This window comes from Pistacia vera, unplaced genomic scaffold (genome assembly GCF_008641045.1).
Source record: "Pistacia vera cultivar Batoury unplaced genomic scaffold, PisVer_v2 Contig407, whole genome shotgun sequence".
In the NCBI taxonomy this organism is placed as follows: Eukaryota; Viridiplantae; Streptophyta; class Magnoliopsida; order Sapindales; family Anacardiaceae; genus Pistacia; species Pistacia vera.
In genome coordinates this window covers 1-24,060 of record NW_022196232.1, presented here as the reverse complement: position 1 = coordinate 24,060, position 24,060 = coordinate 1, and the positions used below count along the sequence as shown (strand labels likewise).

At 35.2% G+C, this 24,060-nt stretch overlaps 2 protein-coding genes and 1 pseudogene across 2 annotated transcripts; 1 reads left to right on the top strand and 2 right to left on the bottom strand.

Moving 5' to 3' along the window:
- Window positions 1-4,603: 4,603 nt before the first annotated feature.
- Window positions 4,604-5,068, top strand: LOC116142319 (putative nuclease HARBI1). The gene has a single exon (XM_031427752.1). The coding sequence runs from the start codon at window positions 4,604-4,606 to the stop codon at window positions 5,066-5,068; it is 465 nt and encodes a 154-aa protein (XP_031283612.1).
- Window positions 5,069-9,817: 4,749 nt separating this feature from the next.
- On the bottom strand, window positions 9,818-12,645 carry LOC116142376 (pentatricopeptide repeat-containing protein At2g20710, mitochondrial-like). The gene is made up of 2 exons (XM_031427798.1): window positions 12,321-12,645; window positions 9,818-11,302 (listed from the first exon to the last, which is right to left on the bottom strand). The coding sequence occupies exons 1-2, from the start codon at window positions 12,615-12,617 to the stop codon at window positions 10,085-10,087; spliced, it is 1,515 nt and encodes a 504-aa protein (XP_031283658.1). The 5' UTR covers window positions 12,618-12,645; the 3' UTR covers window positions 9,818-10,084.
- Window positions 12,646-16,203: 3,558 nt separating this feature from the next.
- LOC116142303 lies at window positions 16,204-17,455 on the bottom strand (annotated as a pseudogene).
- Between the last annotated feature and the right edge of the window lie 6,605 nt (window positions 17,456-24,060).

Here is a 24,060-nt window from a genome sequence, read left to right as displayed (position 1 = left end):
TTTCTTTTATTACTACTAGTAATCTAAGCTAAACAATCTCTAATTCTATTAATATTTTCTTTAATTGTTTTCATACCACTTTTCACAATTAAATTAATAATATGACATGCACAACGTTAGTGAAAAAACTTCAAATTGTTATATAAAGGATAATTACTTTGAAATTAATCTATAGTTTTACTATTAGAACTTGCATTATCTAAAGTTAAACTTATCACTTTACTAACAATATCATAATCTTCTAAAACTTCAACAATTTTATTATAAATTTGTTCACCACTATGATCAACATCCATTAATCTAAATCCTAATAAAGATTTATTTAATTTACATTCATTATCAAAATAATGACTAGTCACACAAATATAATCTTGTTTAGCTCTACCACTCCAAATATCGGCAGTTAGAGCCACACTAACATGACAAGTATGTATTTTATTTTTTAATTCTAATTTCATTTTTTTAAACAATTTTATTAAATCATTTCTAGTTGCAGTTTTAGAATAACTTTTAAATCCTGGAAAAAATGAATTTTGAACAAATCTTTCAAAATATTTATCTTCAGCCATATTAATAGGTTGATCAGTTGCAGCAATATATAAAGCTAACTGTTCCCTATATACATCAGAATTATAACGCCAATTAGTACCCATATTAGTTATTTGAGTTTGATTGCTTTCTCTATTTCCATGTTGATTAATATGTTTATTAGCATGCCTTTTTAAAGTACTAGTACCATTACCTGAATCAGCTTTATAAACATTTGCACAATATTTGCATCTTGCTTTCTTGACTTGAACGCCATTTTCTGTCTCGTAAAACTTGTCGAAATGCGCCCAAACGTCTGATGTGTGTCTGTTTTCGCTTTCGACGGCAGTTGATGATCCCGCCTCAGCTTGAGATGAAGTTGGACGAGGACGACGATTACGAGGACGACTTCTAGAACCACCGGGAGCTGTTGGAATCGACGGCATATTTTGAGGTGTATCGGATTCTGAGAATGGGAAAGCGGGACTATTTGAATCTCCTCCTGCATTTATGTTAGTAAAATCAGCGGGACTAGGACTAAGATAGTAGTTTCCTTTATCATTGTAATTGATGGGAGGGAAATATCTATCCATTGTAGTTAAAAAAAAAAAAATTGATGTAGAAGAAATAAAAATTAAAGAAAGAGAATTGGAATTTGGAATTTGGAAATATGAATTAAAAATTGCAAAAACTAATAAAAATTAAAATACGAGCAAATTGATAACAAAGAGATTAAGAGAATAAATGAATAATTGAGAGATTAGAGATTAGAGAATATGAGAGAATGAGAGAATTTGAGTTGTGAGAAAAATGTGAGAGTTTAGGGCCAAGTTATAGAAAAAAAATGACGAAAAATACCCCTTCAACGGCTATAAAACGGCTGTATTTCAAGGGTAAAGGGATAATTTGAAAAAACAAATTAAATTTTATATTTTTTTTGGGCCAACCCGGTGGGTTGGCGGTCTCTCTTAGAAGAGACAAAACACGACGGGTTGCAAAATTGCAACTCGCCCCGCCCGGGGGTTGCTGTTGGGTTGGGTTGAACCCGGACCGTTCAACCCGGACTGGCATATTGGCGGTCCGGGTTCAACCCTCTTCATTACCGGTCGGGTTAGGGTTGACCCGCATAACCCGGTCCATTTGTTCCACCTCTAAACCCGACCCAACCGGCGGCCTAACCCCCTAACCCGGCGGGTTAGGGTTGGCGGTCCGGGTTGGGCCAGCCAATTCCCCAACATTGGCGAGCCTAACCCGGCCTGCCAATATTGGCGGGCGGGTCAAGACCGACCCTCCACTTTGCGCAATCCGTCGCGGGTGGGGCCGAGCGGGCTGCTTTTCCACCTCTAGTATCTCCTGTACTTACCGCTTCAAGTAGTGTTGGGTTAAACGAGGTAATAATCTCTCTGTTAAGTTTCTAAGGTATTAATTTTCATATGTTCGTATTGATATGTGTGTTGATTTTTATGATATTTCAATCTTGATTGTTGTTCTCACCCTACTATTATTAGATGAGTAAGGTCATTCATTGGGATCCTCTAATCACCCATGACTTTTTAGTTCTGTTGGCTGAGCATGCGCAAACAACACATGGTTCTTCAATTAAATCTTCTAATTACAAGATTATTAGTGATAAGTTATGGGTAAAGTTTGGGAAGAAAATTGAAGTCAAACAGCTATCTTCTAAGTATTTTCGCTTGAAATCAGCATATAACTCTTTGTGTGCTCTATTTCAACATACGGGGTTCGGTTGGGATCATGAGTCTCAAACTCCAACATATCCTAAAGAAATTTGGCAAGAATATTTATAGGTAAATTGCATATTTTTATTTTGTTTTATTACACAGTAATTGGTATTAACTTTTTTGGGGGAATATGAAATTTAATGTATGTTTGTTTTTATTAATAGCAAAACCTGGGGGCAAAGGACTTCTTATATAAGGGACTTGTTGATAAAGAGTTATATGAAGTTATTTTTTATTATCAAAATGCAACTAGAAGATTCGCTTACACATCTGCATCTCAACCAGCGAACTCTACCCTTTTTTTTTTGCCGGACACTGTAGAGGTGGACATTGATGAAGATGAGTTGGAACCTGATTCGGATAGAACACTTGGGGAAAAAAGATTAAGCATGTCTGGGTTTGGAAGTTCCATAGATAGGAAGATGAAATGCGTTCGGGGAAACCCACTTTTGGGTCTGATTGGTAAATTGTTGGACGCTATTATTGAGATTACTATGGCATTTATGAACATCTCCAATAGTTCTCTTTATTTTTAAAGAGCATTTTTCATATAAATAAAGAGCATTTTCATTAATTTTTAAATATAAAGAACACAATTTCTATTCAAATCTAATAAACTCTTTAAATTTTATGAAGATACTCTTTATTTTTAAGAAAGTGACTTAATGGGAGAGAGAATTAATAAATAAAATGCATAGAAACTTGTAGTTTATTAATTAAAATTAGGATAGAGAGTGAAATTTGATTCTAAATATGGAGAGCCAAACTGACTCTCTAATTTATATTTTAAAGATAAAGAGTATATTGGACTCTTATTTTTATGGATGAACTCTTTATAATAAAGAGTTTGGGTCATATAGAGAGTCATTTGAAGATGCTCTAAGGTAGCATATCGTAGTAAAGATGGTGGGGCCCAAGAGAACACGAGGGAAAGAATATATCAAAATTCCATGCCAAAATGTATCGACCTTTTGACAAATATGCAACTGGATTCAAAGATATTCATGGCAGTTGTGAAGTTCTTAGTTGACAAGCCAGAGTGGCGTGAGATATTTGTACACCTGCCACCCGAGCAAAGGGCATATTGGGTTAATAATGACTTTGGCAATTTGTAGATGAGAGTGTTTGTCTTACCTGTCGAACCAATGTTTTCTACTTGTTAGTTGATACTTACCTCTTTGACAATTGTCTTTTTTTTTACTACCTTCATATTAAAGACTTCATTTACTTTGATATTATAAGAATCGATGAAAAATGAGTTGTTGTGCAATGTGAAATAACATGTTTCATATATGTTGAAGATTGTAAATATATGTTGACGATTGTAAGTAGATTTAAAAATTGAATGTTATATTTTGCTAAGTACTACAAAAAGTATGAATTGATGAACAAATTGTCACAATTGGATAGGTATAGATGTCGTTGTCTAGATGTACTAATTGTAAGTGAAATAATTAACGTGAAGAAGTATATGAAGATGTTGCAACCACATTATGTGTGATTGTTGCGTTAGAAACGGAGTTCAACAGGCAAGGACGTCAACGTAGGCATATATCTTCATTAAATGGTCATGATTATATGTTGGCGCTATTAAATGGTCATCCTTCAAGATTGTACGATAAGTGTTGCATGTACAAACCATGTTTTGAGACCTTAGGTAATATATTGGCACAACAAGGCCAATTGCAAAGAACCAAGAGCATAAGTATTCAAGAGAAAGTTATGATATTTTTGACAATAGTGGGGAAAAATGCAACGAATAGATTTTGTTTGGAGGATTACCAACATTTTGGTGAGACAATCTCTAGACATTTTGGAAGAGTTTGTGATGCAGTCTATGAATCAATGTTTATCAAGCCACCTGACTCCAATGATATTCCATCGGAGATATCGACCAACCCAAACTATTACCATTTCTTTAAGGTACTTCATTATTATCTTTAATTTGTTGGTAGTTATATTCATTGTTTTATATAATTTATTAGTCTTCTTATATTATTAAAATTTAATTTTGTCGACAGAATTGTATTGGAGCTATTAATGGTACACATGTACATGCTTGGGTTAGCTAAGTTGTATCTTAATCATAAAGAAATATTGTCACAAAATGTGATGGCTGTATGCGATTTCAAGATGTTGTTCACTTATGTCGTCGCCGGTGGGAAGGATTTGTCTATGACTTTAGAATTTTAAATTCATTTCTAGATAATCCTAATTCTGGTTTTCCACCAGGTATAACTAACTTCTTTACGTATTTTAGCGTACTATAAACATTTTTTTTAGCCATTGAGCAAATAATATTCAATATTTTATTATAGGTAAATACTACGTTGATGCCGGTTATGCGAATAGAGGTGGGTCCCTTACCCTGCATAGACGGGTTCCTTTACCATGTTGCCGATCAACGTCGTAACCAGAATGGACCCTTTCAATTTTTTAATTATAGACATGCATCTCTTCGGAATGTTATAGAGAAAACCTTTGGTGTTTTGAAAAATAGGTTTCGTATTCTTGAAGGCATGAACAATTACTCGTTGAAGAGACAAACTAAAATTGTTATGACATGTTGTATAATTCATAATTTTATCAGGATGTTCAATATGCAAGACCTTATCTTCGAAGAAATTAATGAAGATGGAGTTTATGAGGATGAAGATTTTGATATGGAAAATGAGGAAGAAAATGAAGGCAATGGGGAGGGATCAAATCAATCATATCAACGTAATACATACAACATGACAACTCTGAGGGATAACATAACTACTGATATGTGGTTCCAACATGTATCCATGTCCTAATTGTTAATGGAATATAGGTGTTCGAAGATTTTTTATAAGTGATTACTAGTAGCTTCCTATTATTAATTTAGATATATATTAATGTATTATGAATTTATGATATTGTAATGTACAAAATTCCTAGTTTTTAAATGATGTATTAGTAGTTGAAATTATTATAGAGAATTTGTTTTAAACATAGTGATAAAAAAATTACCAAACAATTATTTAAATTAAAATAAAAAAGTTTCATAATCAAATAATAAAATATTTAATAAGATGCACCAAACACATATTCTATCTTAAAATCCTTTTCCAAAAATTATACCCAACAATTATTCAACAATTTATCTAACTCTAATATAATTTTCAAATATTTTACCAATTATATTTTCAAATTCAAATCTTATTCGATTTTATTCAACTCAACTGAACTTAAAACACTTTTTCAAATATCCTAACATCAGAAGTTGCTGCATAGGCACTAAGACGGATGCCGAATGTAACTTTGTCACAACCAATGCCTTTTTCTTCCATTTCATGCATCAAACTGTCAAGTTTCTCGTAATTTTCATTTTGATAATAAAGCTTGAGCAAAGTATTGTAAACCAGAGGATATTTAGCAAACCCCAAATCCCTCACTTTCTGCATGGTGGCCTCTGCTTTCTCCAAAGATTTTTCATTCAAATAGCAGTTGGGAAGAGTGGAATAAACCTCATGGCCCCTTAACTGAATTGGAATGTTATCAAAGTAATTTTCTGCTTGCTCTATCGTCTAAACTTTATGGATCAAATCCAGCCGAGTGGCCATATCACCAGCATTGACTAGTATGGCAACTACAACTTGCGAATCCAATTATCTGTTTTAGGTCAAATTTTTTATTTTGTTTCTTTTTTCTCAAATTACGAGTGGATTGAGCTAATGCAGGAAAACATAAACCAGAGAATCCCGATAATTCTTAAAACTCCATTCAATTTCTCTAATGAACTTCAAGGCTTTTCTTAAGCTAAATATTTTCAAAAAATACATATATAAATTGAAATGTTAAAAAATATACACATAGAAATTATATTTTATTTATTAATACCTATAGAGCATGACCATATCGTTTAAAGGACCGCAATCGTTTAATGAAGTCTCTGAGCTGTAATTGGTCGACAGTTCATCCTTCTTGGACCCATTGGTCTAGCATTGGAGCAATAGAGCGTTGAGAGATCCGATGGAACAGCGCGTTCATTGAGTTTGAAATTTGGGGTCTTCGCTTCGGTCTTAGGTTTCCTATAGCTAACGAGTGTGAATAAATACTCGAAACGTTTCGACAACAGAGTTGAAAGTTGACATTTTCAAGAATTGTACGCAAGCGTACAAGCTTCATTTGCTTTAACAATTTTGGAGAATCAAAGAGCGAAATGTGAAGGTCAAGTTGAAGAGGAAGCCCCGAGTTCACGCAAGGTTTAAGGGCTTTGGGTCACTATTATAGGTTTTAAGAAGTACCTGAGGCTTTAGAAAATTATAAAAGACTTGCATAGTTTAGGAATTTTTATCCACGGCCCTAATATTTTGTAAGGGGATATCACTTAGAGTATGCGTTTGGTTTAAGGAATATTGTATTACTGAAAATATTATATTAATGGGAAGATAAATTATCTTGAAGATTATTGAGAATGTTATATTAAATGCGTTTGGTTAGATTGGAATAAAATGATGGGTATGTTATATTGATATGTTTAATTGAGAAGAATAAATGGGTGGATATATTGTATAGATTGCTAGATTGCCCTTCTTTTTAAATATAATTATTATTATTATTGTTGTTGTTGTTTGGATTATTTTTTTAACCCCCTACATTTTATATATTATTAATATTAATATTATTATTTGGATTATTTTTTTAACTCCTTACATTTGATATTTTGTTAAAACACCATAGTCACAATAAAAGTTTAAATTGTAACAAAAATAATCCCACCCACCCAAGCCATTGCTGGCTGCTAGCCACCACTACCAGCCGTGACCTGAACAGCGTAGGACCGGTCGGATATAGTCGGTCGTGTGCTGATCTAGCAGTTTCTGGCCAAATTAATGGCCAGAAACGGCCAGATCTATTATGGCCATGGATCTGGCCTTTTCCAACCAGATCCATGGCCATTAATGGCCAAATCTATGGCCATTAACAGCCAAATTGGCGCACGGTTGACCAGATCTAACCGATCATGTATTGTTCTGGCAACAAACGCCAGTGGCGACTGTGGTGGCCAGTGGCTGATTGTGGTATTGGGTTATTTGGTGGAAGTGCAAGGGTATAAATTATCTTCATATTTTTCTGTATAAGTCTAAAATTGTTCATGAAAATTCTAGTAAATTATTTAGATAAAAAGAGAATTATTGTTCTAAAATATGATTAATAAAGGGTAAAATTGTAACAAAAGTTAGATTATCAAGTAATCTTAGAATACTTAAGAAAATAGTGGTATTCAGATTACTATTTATATAATCAATAGTGATTACTATTGGTTTTGAAAAATTACTGGAATATTATATTACTTGACAACCAAACATGATAATGTCAATAATATAAGATGACATTATTGGAGTAATGAGAGGTAACCCTCAACCAAAGAGCTCCAAAATGTGTTTATTTTGGTCACTTAGTCTGAAATCTCAATACATGGTCGTTTGACTTGTGAGTTGTAATTAAACATAATTCTGAAAAACTAATATGATTCAAGTTTTTAATATCTTTAATATTTGAAAATTTGTTATAATATCAAAAAATGATTTTCATATCAATAACTACATAAAACCATGGTTGTTAGTATCCTACGATACCCGATACGTATCATACGATACGATTCGATACAGGTTGCCAACGATACGTATCAGAGAGTGTATCCTAAACCATTCGATACGTTGATATGTATCCTATGATACGATACGTATCCGTTCGTATCCTTAAAAATATCGATATAAATCGATACGATTTTATTAATTTGGGCCAAATGTCCAAAAAAAAAATTTGGATAGAAACCGGGTCACCCAACCCGATTCACCAAAACCTGTCCAAATTTACCTATTTTGCATGGAGAAAGTGAAGAGGAATATGTATTGCCCATTTTACATGATAATAATAATATAAGTGGAGATATAGATATTGACATTGATCTTGGAATTTTGTGATTAATTTTGATTATGTAATACCGTTATTTAAAGTCAATAATACCACAAAATTCTTTAATTAATCTTGGGGATTATATTAATTTTTAGAAAATTTTGATTATTTTATTAATTTTTTTGAAAAAGACGTATCTTACGATACGATACGCGATACACGATTCAAAAAATTAGGTTTTCGATACACGATACGATACGCGATTTGATAACCATGCATAAAACTATGAAAACAAATTTAAATCGTTTTCTAATTTTACATTTCTTTTTTGAGATTGTATTTTAAAAAATTATTTTTAGATCATAAATCAAACATACCAGATTTCATCGCTTTTTCTAGAATCTAAAAAAGTTTTAAAATATTCTTGAACTAAATTACCTTAAGTACATTTATTCATAAATAAACATAAATTTTATATGATAACATTGAATAAAGCTTTAAAAAAAGAGTAAACGACATGTTCCCACCCAAGGTTTGACGAAATCCCAAGTTGGTACGTCAAGTTCCATTTATTCTATATTCCCACCCTTAAAGTAACGGGAAATGGTTAGATATAACGGCTCAGGGGTAAATTGGTCATTTCACAGAGGAGGCGCACATTAACAGATCGCAGCCCCTAATAAAGTTCTGGCGCACGTTAGCCAACCTCACCGTCGACATTTTTCGCCCTTTTCCGGCGATTCTTCCACCCAAAATCACCATTGTCACCACCATTCGAACCCTCATACTCCCCTCTACAAAACCGTACCCTTGACAACCCCTTATCACTCGCCGATGGCTAGCCACGACAGCCGCCACATGCGGCTAGTTTTCTTCGATCTCCACCGGAGAATGACCACTAAACGGTTGCTGGGACATAGGGGTTTTGTAGATTAGGAGATGCTAGTTGTAGTGGTGACGTCGAATTAGATTTTCATTGCCGGAATCTGGTGAAGAATGACAAAAACCTAACCCTGACGGCGCCGTCGATTGGAGAGGTCAATGAGTCAGGAATCAAAGGGGTTTTGGACGACGGACGATGGGAAAGCTGATGGAGGTGACCAGGGGTTTTGCCGTCATCGGAAACAGCCCAGATTTGGTGAAAATCGAGACGGTACGCAATCATTGAGGGTGTAATTGAAGTAATTTCAAAACAAGATGGTTAATTTATAATTTTAGTAATTTAGGGGCTAAAATATAATCTATTAATTTACGGTTAAGGACATTATGGTAATTGCACCCTCACTAACCCAAAAAATGTTAACAGTGTTATTTTAAGGGTGGGAATATGGAATAAATAGAACTTGGCGTACCAATTTGGGATTTCGTCAAACCTGGGGTGGGAACATGTCGTTTACTCTTAAAAAAATTATAGTTTGACTGTCATCATAGTTGCTGGCTGCTGTAAATGGGCTATCGAAATCCGATGACCGAAAAATTATCCTATGTATGTTCATAACAATATTAATATCACAATAATCATCTTTAATCCTTATATCTCACGGAATATTAAGTCTTTGTTAATAAATATAGATAGCTTTTAAAGATTTTACAAATTTTTAGAGTCATGGTCTCTTCTCGTTGATTCTTGCTGATTATGGCTATGGCAGCAACCCTAAGGGTGACGAGCCAAATTCTCAGGAATATAATTATGAACCAAAATCTGAAGACAAATACAAGATGAGATATATTTATAGTTCTAAATCATTCGATCAGGAGAGGTCTGAAGCTTATAAGCCACAATCCGAAGACAATGCTTATGCACCCAAGCCTGAATCTGACAAGCCATAGCCCGAAGATAATGGCTATGCACCCAAGCCAAAAGCTTTTACGAGTCACAACCTTAAAATAACAGCTTTTACTGAGTCATCGTTATCAACCTCGGGCGGTCAAAGTGCTTCTGCATCATCAATCAAAGCATCAACATAAAAACTACTGAGTGCGTCGAAGTTCAACTTCCCGTTCTGGACATTACTCAACCACTTTTCTTGGAGATCCTCAGAGATAATGTCTTTTTCCCTGAGCAAATTTATAAATTTCTCGACTCCTTCTATGTCTTCTACTCCATTGTTTAAGAATGTCAAAGAGCTCGCCAAGCGTTCCTTACTTGGCTTCCACTTGTTTCGACAAACCACCAACGCTTCCTTCATCGCCTCCACCGCCTCTAGAGTTTGATTATTCTTAAGATATCCTGTTGCCATACAAAACAATGTCTTGCCATCCAGCTTCCCCCCCTTCAATTTTTCCTTGCTTATAAGAGATTCAGCCTTCTGCAAAAGGCCTTTTCTACAGTAACAACCAATCAAGAACTTTGGAATCCGGAAATCATAGATTGAACTCTGTGATTGCCATTCCTCAAAAATCTTCTCAGCACTCTCCAGGTCATCAAATTTTAACAGAGATTTTATGACAGATATATAGCCTCTATTGTAAGCAGTAGCATTCTTCTTGTAGATTTCCCAAAGTCTTAAAACTTCATCTTTCTGCCTAGTTGTTGCATACTGGGTTATAAGAAATTCGTATGCTTTAGCAGCTTCAAAGCGGCTTTTATGCGATATTAGTCCCTCAGATTTCTTCAGCATTTGCAAAGACTTGTCCAAAAACCCTGCTTTTGCATACCCACTAGCTGCAGTAGCATAAAATTCCCAGTCTAAGAGAACAGTGGGACAGGATTCCATCAAGTTTACAATCTTGTCAATTCCCTCAACATCAGAAGTAGCTGCATAGGCATTTAGACGGATGCAAAATGTTATTTTGTTAGAACTGATGCCTTTTTCTTCCATTTCATGAATGAGGCTGTCAAATTTCTCGTAATTTCCAGTCTTATAATAAAGATTAAGCATAGAATTGTAAATCAGTGGTGTTCTGGCAAACAATCCCAAATCACCCATTTCCTGCATGGTGGCCTCTGCTTTTTCCACAGATTTTGCATTGGCATAGCAGTTGAGAAGAGCAGAATAAGCAGAAAACCTCAATTGTTTTGGAATATGATTGAAATAGTTTTCTGCTTGTTCTACTCCATGAACTTTAGAGATCAAATCCAACCGAATGGCAACATCACCAGCTGTAAGTTGGAGATATCTTTTGTCAGTCATCCACATAGATATCTGGTGTAGAGAGACAAAGAGATATCTTAGTGAGACACCAAAACAATGAAATGACTAAAATGAAGTAATCATATAAAGGCTAAGCATCTTTACAAATAACTTCAAATCAACATCACAACTACAACTCCAGGTGCAAATTATATATGATAGATCAAAATTTTATGATCACTTAAACTCTAAACACAGAATATTTAAATGTGATTATATCACTCTATTCAAGAAAATTCAGGGTGAAATCAATCAATTCCTTGATAAAATATGGAGGACCAAGAGCAACAAAAAGATCATGAACCAATTGCAACTCTAAAATTACAAGTTAGACACGGGGCAAAAAGATATAATAATCAACTGAACCCAATGCAAGTTCCAAAAATAAGAATTGCACTAATAAGCCTAGAAGTGAAAGATTAAGCGATCTGCGTTCCAAAAACTCGAAGAAGTTTAATAGCCAACCCATTCCAATCCCTTTTCTTTTTCTTAAAGGAATCTATATATTATTTTCCTGGTTCACCAGTCATAAGCGGATACAAAATTTTAACCCATGTCATCAAATTTGTTCGGGAAATATCTTATTTTTCTAATAGGAAACATACGAATTTGACAGAAAACAAAATGCATAAAACTTTTCTCAAAACGCAAGACTAATGGAGTATAAGCATGAACTTATTAATGCCAAATCAACATATTAAAAATATTTTGAGCCATCATCTTCCACCACACCCGGACAATGCCACGTTTTCAAAAGGAATCAAAATTTTCTTCACAGCTCCATTTAAAAATAGTTATTGACAAACGAAATTAACAAAACTAAGCTACAAACCTACTCATTCACCTCCCTCAAGGCCCGGTCACTTACATGCAAATCCGGAATCAAAATAAACAATTCTAAGAAAGTGAATCAAATTATGTCTCTAAATTCAAAATCTGCTATGACTTTTAAAAATAAGTACAACAAGGCGCGAAATAATTCCTAAGAAAAAAAATTAATTAATTTAAAATATAATTAATCTGTTAATACCTGGAGAGCGTGAGTGAATCGTCTGGAGGATCGCAACTCTTTGATGAAGAGTTGGAGCTGTTCTTTCTCTACGGTTCGTCCTTCTTGGACCCATTGATCGAGCATGGGAACAATGGAGACCGCTGGATCTCCCAGCGGCGTGATACGACGGAACAGACCGCGCATTGAGTCCGGGTTCGAGCTTCTCCTTTCTGTTGTGCGTGTTGCGGTTGAGTATGATGAAATTCTCGAAACATTTCTAAGACGGAGCTGAAGTGTGATGCTTTCAAGGATTGTGCGCGAGCTTACAAGCTTCATTTGCAGGAAAAAATTACAAAGAAAGAGAAAGAAATGAAGGGATCAAGAGTGAAGACAATAGAAAGGTTTAAGGGGTTTTGAGGATTTTGACCCTTTTTTTTTTTTGTTTTTTAACGAATAATTACAGTAAAGCCTATAGGTTTATTCTAATTATTAAGGAAGACCGCTAGTTTCAAAAATAGGATGTTAGCCCCTTTTCTTTAATTTAGTTGATATTTGCTATAGTTACAAGAGTTATATAAAAGGATCGTATTGTTTAAAGGACCACAATCATTTGATGAAGTCTCGGAGTTGTAATTTGTCTACGGATCATCCTTCTTGGACCTATTAATTCAACATCAGAAATTGTGAGATTCGATGGAACAGAGTGATCATTGAGTTTGAAATTCGGCGTCTCTGTTTCAATCTTAGGTTTCTTGTAGCTGTCGAGTATGAAGATACACTGGAAACATTTCGATGGTGAAGCTAACGCTTTCAAGAATTGCACGCAAGCATACAAGCTTCATATGCTCTAACAATTTCAGAGAATCAGAGAGCGAAATGTGAAGGTGAAGTTGAAGTTGAAGAGGATATTGCTCACTCAGGGTTTAAGGGTTTTGGCTCTTTATGGGTTTTAACTTTCAAGTACGTGATTGTTTTATAAAATATTTGAAAAGTCCTTTGTAGTTTAGGAATTGCTATTCATGCCCCTAATATTTTATTATGCGAGGATACTTACGATGCGTTTATTTTGGTCACTTAATCTGAAATCTCAATACATGTCCGTTTGATTTGTGATTAAACATAATTTTCAAAAAAAGTTTTTGAGTTGTATTTTTAATATTTGAAAATTTGTTATAATATCCAAAAAAATGTTTTCAGATTAATAACCACAGAAAATTGTGAAAACAAATTTAAATCATTTTCTAATTTTACACTAATTTTTAAGATTCTATTAAAAAAATGTTTTCGAAAACAATTCAACACATTTTTACCGAATGCATTTTTCATAAGATTTGTTGTATCCTTTGTTTTCAAAAACAAAAAATTGTATTTAAATTATATATCAAATATGCCCTGCTATTTTTTTTTTCTTTACTGAGTTAACACTTATTTAAAGTTAAAATTTATTTTGACTAAAGCCTCTTTGATCTAGGATTTGTATTCATTATTTTTATACATATTAAAACAAGAAATATAGAACAATTTTATGAAAATACGATTCAGTAAAAATGAGCCAGAATGTTTTCAAAAATGGATTTTTGATACAATCCTTAAAACTATTGTAATCATTAGAAAACGACCAAAAGTAGTTTTCATGATGTTCTATAATTTTTAATCTGAAAACAAATTTTGAATATTATATCAAACCATAAAAAATTGGAGAAAAGAAAATTTCAAATTTTGCTATGAATTTTAAAGATAAGTACAACAAGGCGCGAAATAATTCCTAGAAGTAAAATTTAATTAATTTGTTAATACCTCTACTGTTCTTTGATGAATGGTCCAAAGGATTGCAACTCTTTGGTTTGATGAAGAGTTGGAGTTGTTCTTTCTCTACTGTTCGTCCCTCTTGGACCCATTGATCGAGCAAGGGAACAATGGAGACCGTTGGACCTCCCAGTGACGTGATACGATGGAATAAATTGCAAATTGAGTTTGGGTACGGGTTCCAATTTCTCCATTCTGTTGTGAGGTTTCGTGTTGCGGTTGAGTATGAGAAAATTCTTGAAACATTTCCTAAACAGAGCTGAAGTTTGATGCTTTCAAGGATTGTAAGCGAGCTTACACGCTTCATTTGCAAGATAAAATACAGAGAAAGAGAGAAATGAAGAGCTCTAGAGTGAAGGCAATAGAAGGGTTTAAGGGTTTTTTTTTTTTATATTTTATTTTTAGGAATAATTACAGTAAAGCCCATAGGTTTAATCTAATTGTTGAGGAGCACTGTTAGTTTCAAAAATAGTATGTTAGCCCCTTTTCTTTAATTCAGTTGATATTTTTTATATTTACGAGAGTTACATAAAATCTAGGCTCTTTAGGCGTCTAAAATAACCAAATTCTCCTATTCTTAAATTTTAGGTGTTAAAAAAACATTAATCCCAATTTTCTCAACCCCAATTTTCTCAGCCATTTTGTCCCCATCAGCATTGTCTCCAAAATACAAACTTGCACCAAATCCTTCATCTTTATCCTCCATTTCCCTTCAAAGGAGTTTGGTTAGGGGTTATATGGGATTATTAGGGTAATATCATCTCATATTACTTGATTACCATGTTTGATTGTCAAGTAATATAAGATACCGGTAATCTTCAAATACCAATAGTGGTTACTATTGGTAATATCGGAGGTAATCTAATTACCTTTATTTTCTTAAGTATTCTGAAATTACCAGGGTTACCTTTTTTTGTTACAATTTTATCTCTTATTAATAAAAATTTTGGACAATAATATCCCTACTTTAAAACAAATTTACATTAATATCCTATTTCAATTTTACGCCTATTTAATTAAAATTTTGGACAAGAATGCCCTTATATTTAAAATAATTAGCAGACCACCTTGCCACCCAGCCACCACCACCACTGCCACCCAGCCACCACCGCCGACAGCGGCCAACCACCATGGCTGCCGCTGGAAAATCACCGGAGTCCCTAAAAAAGAAGTAGACTCGATGGGAGACTCCAGAAGGCTTCGATATGGCCGTTTTCGGCCATCAATATGGCCGGAAACGGCCATATCGAAGCCTCTTGGTCACGGTCGGCTGTTGATGGGGACTTTCGGAGACTTCCGATGGTGGTCAGTGGCGACGGCAGGTGGTGGGGGTGATTTCATAATAAATTAAAGTTTTATATAAGCGGGGGTGTTTTAACTAAATCTGAAATATTGGGGTTAAAAGAAATTATTAAAAATTAATAATAAAAATAATACTATATTAATATTTGAAAAGGGGACAATTTGGTAATTTAAATAACATACCCACCAATTTATTCCCCATAACCAAACATATTAACATAACATACCCACCAATTAACCAAACACATTTTTCTAAAGATTTCCAGTAATCTTCCAAGGTAATCTATCTTTCCAGTGATCCAACATTCCAGTAATCTAACATTCCTGAACCAAATGATCCCTTCTAAACATCCTCTCTCCTCCTCTCCCTCTCCCTCTCTCTCTTCCTGTGCCCCATACTCGCCTTGGCCCCACTTTGGTGCTACTAATCCCTTCTCTTTCACCTCCACCACACTGCGATAAAACCCTCAATGCCTGTTTAACAACCTCTCCCTGTTCAACATGGGTTGGCCAGGTTCCGGTTTGGATTGGGCAATACTGTGCCAGCTGGTTCGGGCCCGAATATGCCTGTTTTCTTCCTCCACTTTTGGAGAGGGCACCAGTGACGGTTGTAAACATGGCTTTCCACGCCCCGCCCCGGAAAAGATAGAGAGGACAGTTGATGGGAGGTTGGGTATAGTTGTTTTAGTCGACTCAGTGGACAACTCTGTCCCAGTGTTTAATTTTGGTGGTTTGCAAGAGTCTGTGGTTTTGACTAGGTTCAGACCTGAGAGTCTCAGCTTCCTGAAAGTTTAAATTTGTTTCGAATTCGTATTCAACATGTTTCCTGTTCTTTTACTGAGTCATCGTTATCAACCTCGGGTGCTGAAAGTGCTTCTGCATCATCAATTAAAGCATCACCATAAAACTTACTAAGTTCGTCGAAGTTAAACTTCCCATTCTGGACATTACTCAACCATTTTTCTTGGAGATCCTCAGAGATAATATTCTTTTTCCTGAGCAAATTTAAAAATTCCTCGACTCCCTTTATGTCTTCTACTCCATCTTTTAATACGTTCAAAGAGCTTGCCTAGTGTTCCTTACTTGGCTTCCACTTATTTCGAAAAACCACCAACGCTTCCTTCATTGCCTCCACTGCCACTAGAGTTTGATTATTCTTAAGATATCCTGTTGCCATATAAAACCATGTCTTCCAATCCGGCTTCTCCCCCTTCAATATTGCCTTGCCTATAAGAGATTCAGCCTTCTGCAAAAGGCCTTTTCTACAGTAACAACCAATCAAGAAGTTTGGAATCCGGAAATCATAGGTTAGACTCTACAATTCCCATACATCAAAAATCTTCTCAGCACTCTCCAAGTCATCAAATTTTAATAGAAAAGGTATGACAGATTTATAGCCACTGTTGTAAACAGTAAATTCTTCTTGGAGATTTCCCAAAGTCTTAAAACTTCATCTGTCCGCCCAGTTGTTGCATACTGTTTTATAAGAATTTTGTATGCTTTACTTTCACCCGATATTAGTCCCTTAGATTTCTTCAGCATTTGCAAAGACTTGTCCAAAAACCCAGCTTTTGTATACCCACTAGCTGCAGTAGCATATAATTCCTAGTCTAAGAGAACAGTGCGATAGGATTCCATCATGTTTACAATCTTGTCAATTCCTCTCAACATCAGAAGTAGCTGCATAGGCATTTAGACGGATACAAAATGTCATTTTGTCATAACTGATGCCTTTTTCTTCCATTTCATGTATCAGACTGTCAAATTTCTCAAAATTTCCAGTCTTATAATAAAGATTAAGCATAGAATTGTAAATCAGTGGTGTTCTTATAAAAAAATCCCAAATCACTCATTTCCTGCATGGTGGCCTCTGCTTTTTCCACAGATTATGCATTGGCATAGCATTTGAGAAGAGCAGAATAAACATGAAATCTCCTTAATTATTTTGAAACATTATTGAAATAGTTTTCTGCTCGTTCTACCCCATGAACTTGAGAGATCAAATCCAGCCGAATGGCAACATCATCAGCATTAAGTGGAATGTATCTTTTGTCAGTCATCCACATATATATCTGGTTTGAAATGACATCATGCAATGTGAAGCAAAGGCACTAGTCGTAAAAAGTAATAAAGTGATAAGAAGAGTATCATTCCCATGAGGATTGCGTGTTAAGAACTGATTTTCCTAATTGTTTATCAAATTGGAGAAACTGAAAGATGTTTGGATTTGTGGGAGAAAATCAAGCCAAAGTTAAAACAAAATTCACTACGTACTTTAAAATCTAATTAATGACAACAATGTTAATTCAAGAGAAATATCAATTAAAACAAAGCGGTTAAGGTTTTGACTTCATTAGGATTTTATGAATTAATCTACGAATTCTGTTACTTCTACACTCATATGCACGGATTATAAATCGGACACCCTAATGTGTAAAACATACCTTCTCAGACTATGTTTTCCTACTTATCCCTATTAAGCTTCTGCACCCAACAAATTGAAGGTTAATAGTTCCAAGTTCGTTAAGCTAAATGGAATCCTAAATTGATTTCATTGATTCTCAAACCTATCTCTAGCGTTCAATAAAACAATGACAATTATCCTAAGAAGCTAATACATGATTCACTTCTCAGTCTCATCATGCTCAACAAGTAATTCGATAAAAACATGAGTAATCACACAATCCATGCAATAGAATGTAAAAGCAACATCAATATATTAATTAAACATTAAAATCCCAATTACATCAAAACCCTAACCTAAAAGTGAGTTAGTTCATACTAAAATTAAAGCAAATCAAAATAAAAACTGTAAACAAAGAATTCAACATAATGGAATAAAGAAAAGAGAACAAAATCTTCCATATTTGATGATTCCAAAGAGTTTCAATCTCCAATCTTCTCTTCTTTCTCCCAAAACAAAGTCGAACCCCCAATAAAATGACTAAGTCCCCTTTATATAGTCGGTAAAAAAAAAAACCTAAGACTCTCGCATAAAATTAAAATGCACAATTTTAATAACTGAAATTTGCAGACTTCGCCGCAGTAAAGAATAAACTTCGCCATGACATCGAGTTGGCTTCTAATTCACTATCGGACCCGAGAGTTTATCATTGCGGCGAAGAAAGAACTTTGCTGTGGCGAACTTTGCTGAACTATTTTGAAATTATGAAACTGCCCTCCGCTTGCTTCCTTACTTGAATCTTTAGTGATCTCTAATAGGAACAAGCTTCATAGTGCTTCAAATCCGCTTCAAAACTTCCCCGAATCCTGAGATTCGCTTGCTTCTGGGTCTAAAAACTCAATTCCACTTAGTATTTGCTCTAATTGCTCCTTTTGGCCTAAAACATAAAATATATGAAATTAAGTTGCAATTCAGGCACAAACGAAAGAAGAAGTATACAAAATCTGGCCAAAAAGCCTAGATAAAACAGTATAATCCTAGGATTATCAAATACCTCCAAAATTAAGACATGCTCGTCTTTGAGCATCAGGTACAAAATTTGACTAAAAGAGAACAACTAACAAACAAAAAAAGACAACAAAATTGAAAATGAAATGAGAGAAATTAGAATCAAAATTAAACACAAAGAACTGCCTAGAATTTATACAAGTCTAAAAAATTGTTGAATCATTATTACTGGAAAATGCTTAACACTCCAAGAAGTTAAAAGTTGATTGACTATCTTTCTCTATCGGTCTCCTGAGTAGGTAATCCCCACGTTAGTTCACCTTTCGACTTCTCGGATTATTTTATGCAGAAATGCAAAGTTTATCAAATGGTGGTAGACTCCATAAGCCTAAGTATCGAACTACTCTCCACTAATGCGAACTAGACATCACTAAGGATCAAAAGGTCTTTACAGGATAGAAACATTATGTTAGGAAGCGATCCATTTACACAGCGGAAAACAAAAACTTTTAACAATACGGATCGTTCCATAGAACTAAGATTAGGGCAAAAATTTACAGTTTATATCAAAATAAGAATCTGCAGAAAATTAACCTAGAGTTTAAGAAATCATACGCACGTTTGGAGGCTCCTCCAAGTTGTCTCTGAACGTATTTTGCTACCGACCCAAGTGTAGCGTCGAACTGACGTAGTCTACACGAAGATAATCGCAAGGTATTAAAGAGGGATTTGCTAGATTCTCTTTAGCCTTAAGAACAAAGAAGGAAATGAAGAGTATTTGATTTTCAATCAAAAACTAAAACTGGCGTGGGAGAGAGTGTTTTGGGGCTGTGTGTTTTTCTCTTTTTCAATGAATGAGTGAAATGAAAAATCTCTTACCTTTTACAATTAAAACTTTTCTTTTATTGTAATATTTTAATTGCCTTATTCCCATATGGAATAGGCTTGGGCTCCAACCCAAACACTCCTTGTTTCCAAACACTCCAATTAGATATTTATTTTATTTCATCATTATCTCAATTAAAATCAATTAATATATATTTAATATATATATATAGATTAACATTTAACAATAATGATAATTTATTTAAATATATGCGAACACATATTTAAACGAATTTCACTTATTTAATTTTTCTAACAAATTAAATAAAGGCTACGACCTTAGCAAATTTAATTACACTATGAAATTACCAAAATACCCTTTCACTAAAAAGACGAAAACGCCCTTCTAACTTCCTCGCTCTTAAATTATCTTCTATATGTGTGACCCATAGGCTCCTCATCATACCGGTAGTGTATAGTATCGCGATTAACACCAATTAATCGTCTCACTAATACACATATCAAGATTGGCCCCTAGCAAGGCATCATGGCCACCCGATAGATTCAAATTCAGCAAAGTAGCTACTTATCAACGATATGGTTACCGTACAATTCGATCATTTCATCATTTGTTATCTCGACGAGACCAAGGCATAGAAATAGTGTCAACCTTCGGTTACTCTTGATATTATGTATTCAGTTACTGGACCAATGACCTGTATTATAAACTGGATAGAGCAACAATTCAATCCCACTGTGGCCACAGTTTTAGTGTCATTGCCATTTACTGAATTGCACCGTGAGATAACTTCTCCTGTACCTGAGAGTGATGAATCCTCTGTCTATCCACCATAGTCTTGATACACTCTTTGATGTAGCCAATCACTACTATATTGACAGCTCTGAATAGAACTGCGTTAGGCTAGAGTCAAACTACACCAATCAGTGCACAAGGCGCTCCGGTGATCTCAAGTCTAAGGATCACATGCACCACCATTTGTTAGAGGATTTGTTCCATAGACACTGGGGTTACCATCCATATGGAATCCTCTGGTGGGTCAGTCCAGTGAACTTGCCTACAGCAAGCACCCATGTATTGCACTAAGTTGTCACCAAACAACCTTGACAAGTGAGATCAGTCACTGCCTTTCGACAGGGTCGGTCAACACTATGATAGCCTTACCATATTATCTGTGTCTTTGGTCAGAATAATACTGGGGCTACAGACGTTTTTAGAATGTCCACCATATGTGCTCATAGGGTTCTTACTATCAAGATTTGAAACACTTGATACCCTCATCACGGTTCTACCATTCTAAGGACATATATCAATACATACAATGATGATTTATGCGATATAGTATAAAGTGACTTTTATTGATCAATGAACATTATTACAAAGAGTCAATTCTACAATAATTGATTGGCTCTAGGGCACATACTCTAACAATCTCCCACTTGCACTATAGCCAATCGTTCATGTATTTAATACCAAATGATCTCAAGTGCCTTCATGCTTTTGCTGAGACAGAGGCTTTGTCAGTGGATCTGCGAGATTGTCGTCAATATGCACTTTACTAATCTACACGTCTTTCCTCTCAACTATCTTTTTGATGAGATGGAATCGTCTGAGTATGTATCTGGACTTCTGATGAGACCGTGGTTCCCTGTCTTAAGCAATTGCTCCATTGTTGTCACAATGGATATCTATAGGATCAACAATTGTGGGAACCACACCAAGTCTAGTAATGAACTTCTTAATTCAGACTGCCTCCTTGGCCGCATCTAACAATGCAATATACTCACCCTCTATTGTAGAGTCCTCTACAATGTTTTGCTTGGAGCTCTTCCAGCTCACTGCATCGCCATTGAGACAAAGTACAAACCTTGATTGCGATCGATAATCATCTTTGTCTGTTTGGAAACTAGCATCATTGTATCCTTTTATAGTGAGCTCATCTTCCCCTCCATAAACTAAGAACATATCCTTAGTCCTCTTCAGGTACTTGAGAATATTCTTGGCAACCATCTAGTGACGCTCATCTGGATCCGATTGATATCTACTACAAGTGCTCAAAGCACATAAGACATCAATCCGAGTACATAGCATGACATACATGATGGATCCAATTGCCGATGCATATGGGATCCTCTTCATCCTATCTCTCTCATCTTGTGTTCTAGGACACAATTCCTTAGAGAGATAAACACCATGTGACATCGGAAGAAATCCCTGCTTGGATTCTTCTTTACGGAATCTTTTCAGTACCTTGTCAATATATGCACTCTGACTTAGGCCAAGCAACCTACGTGATCTATCACGATAGATCTTTATTCCAAGGATGTAGGCCGCTTCCCCTAAGTCCTTCATGGAGAAGCACTTGACTAACCAAGTCTTTACCGACTACAAGTTCGCTATATCATTCCTGATCAGAAGTATGTCATCAACATACAACACTAGGAATACTACTGCTCTCCCACTCACTCTCTTGTAAACACAAGGCTCATCTTCGTTCTTGATAAAACTGAATTCTTTTACGGCTTCATCAAAACAAATGTTCTAGCTCCTTGAAGCTTGCTTGAGTCCATAAATGGATCTCTGCAACTTGCATACCCTATTAGCTTGCCCATCAAGAACGAAACCATCAGGTTGTGTCATATACACATCTTTCTCAAGGTTTCTGTTCAGAAAAAGCTGTTTTGACATCCATTTGTCAAATCTCATAGTCATGATATGTAGCAACCGCAAGCATAATCTGGATGGATTTAATCATGGAAACCGGCAAAAAAGTTTCTTTATAGTCAATACCCTGAATTCATTTGAAACCTTTGGTAACCAGTCGTGCCTTATAAGTATGCACCTTGCCATCCATGTCAGTCTTCTTCTTGAAGACCCATTTACACCTTATGGGTTTTACCTCTTCAGGTGGTTCCACCAAAGACCACACTTGGTTCTGGTACATGAAGTCCATCTCTGATTTCATAGCTTCAAGCCGTTTAATGAATCTGGATTCGATATATCGTTTTCATAGGTTCTGAGTGCATCATCTTGGTAGACTAGTACTCTCCCAGATCTACGTAGCTCCTATGCTACCTGAGGTGGTTCACTTTGATCCACAAGTTATGGAGTAAACTCCTTTTGATGCTCAACCACTTCCTGTGGCACATCATCCCTTCCTTCGTTTAGTATATCTTATGGTTTTAGAACTTCATCACATTCTAATTTTCTTCCACTAGTACTTCTTAGAAAATATTCATTTTCTAGGAAGACACTAGATTGAGCAACAAAAATTTTGTGCTCTTCTGGATGGTAGAAGTAATATCTTTTGGTCTCTTTTGGATACCCCACAAATATACATTTACAAGATTTTGGGCCCAGCTTGTTTAAAGTCAATTTCTTAACATAAGCTTCATAGCCCCAAATCCTTAGATAAGACAAGTTGGGCTTTCGCCCACTCCATAGTTCATATAGAGTCTTATCTACAGACTTTGACAACACATGGTTCAAAACGTGAGTCGCAGTCTCTAGGGCATAACCCCAGAATGATGCAGGTAAATCACTAAAACTCATCATGGACCTAACCATGTCAAGTAAGGTCATGTTCTTCCTTTTTGACACTCCATTGTGTTGGGGTGTATAAGGAGGGGTGAGTTGTGATAATATCCCACATTCTTTTAGGTATTCTGAAAACCCTAAGCTTAAGTATTCACCTTCTCGATCCGTCTGAAGAGCTTTAATACTTTTGCCCAACATATTCTATACTTCATTCCTGAATTCTTTGAACTTATCAAAGACATCAGATTTATGTCTCATAAGATAGACATAACCATATCCACTGAAATCATCAGTAAATGTGATGAAGTATGAATATCCACCTTTGGCTTCAACTGTTAGTGGACCACATGCATCACTATGGATGATGCCTAATAGCTCAGTAGCTCTTTCACCTTGTCTTGTGAAAGGAGACTTGGTCATCTTGCCTAATAGGCATAACTCGCATACCTCAAATGACTGAAAGTTAAAAGGGTCCAAAACTCCATCCCTTCGAAGTTTTGCAATGTGAGTCTTATTAACATGAAACAATCTACAGTGCTAGAGATATGTCTGGTTTTGATTGTTATGTTTAGCTTTCTCGGTTTCAACATTGAGAATGTCTTTATTGTTTAAGTCAAGAACATATAATCCATTATATAACCTTGCAATTCCAAATAGAATTGTTGGGTTCATGCATTTTGGACATGGAAATGGAGAGAAAATGATGATCAAGATGATGGATGCAAGGTAGAACACAAACATAACACCTAAGCCCAAAAAAATTTCAAGGTAAGGATGGAATATTACCTACTCCTTTGCTATTCAACACTTGAATCTTCTTTCTTGGAATCTTAGTTCTTCAAGTGAAGTTGAAGAACCTCAAAATGTGATCCACACAA

Coding starts and splice junctions, on each gene's coding strand:
- LOC116142319 (XM_031427752.1), top strand. CDS start 4,604: ATGCCGGTTATGCGAATAGAGGTGGGTCCCTTACCCTGCATAGACGGG.
- LOC116142376 (XM_031427798.1), bottom strand. CDS start 12,617: ATGAAGCTTGTAAGCTCGCGCACAATCCTTGAAAGCATCACACTTCAG. Junction 11,303..12,320: donor GATTCACTCACGCTCTCCAG/GTATTAACAGAT, acceptor TCTCTACACCAG/ATATCTATGTGGATGACTGA.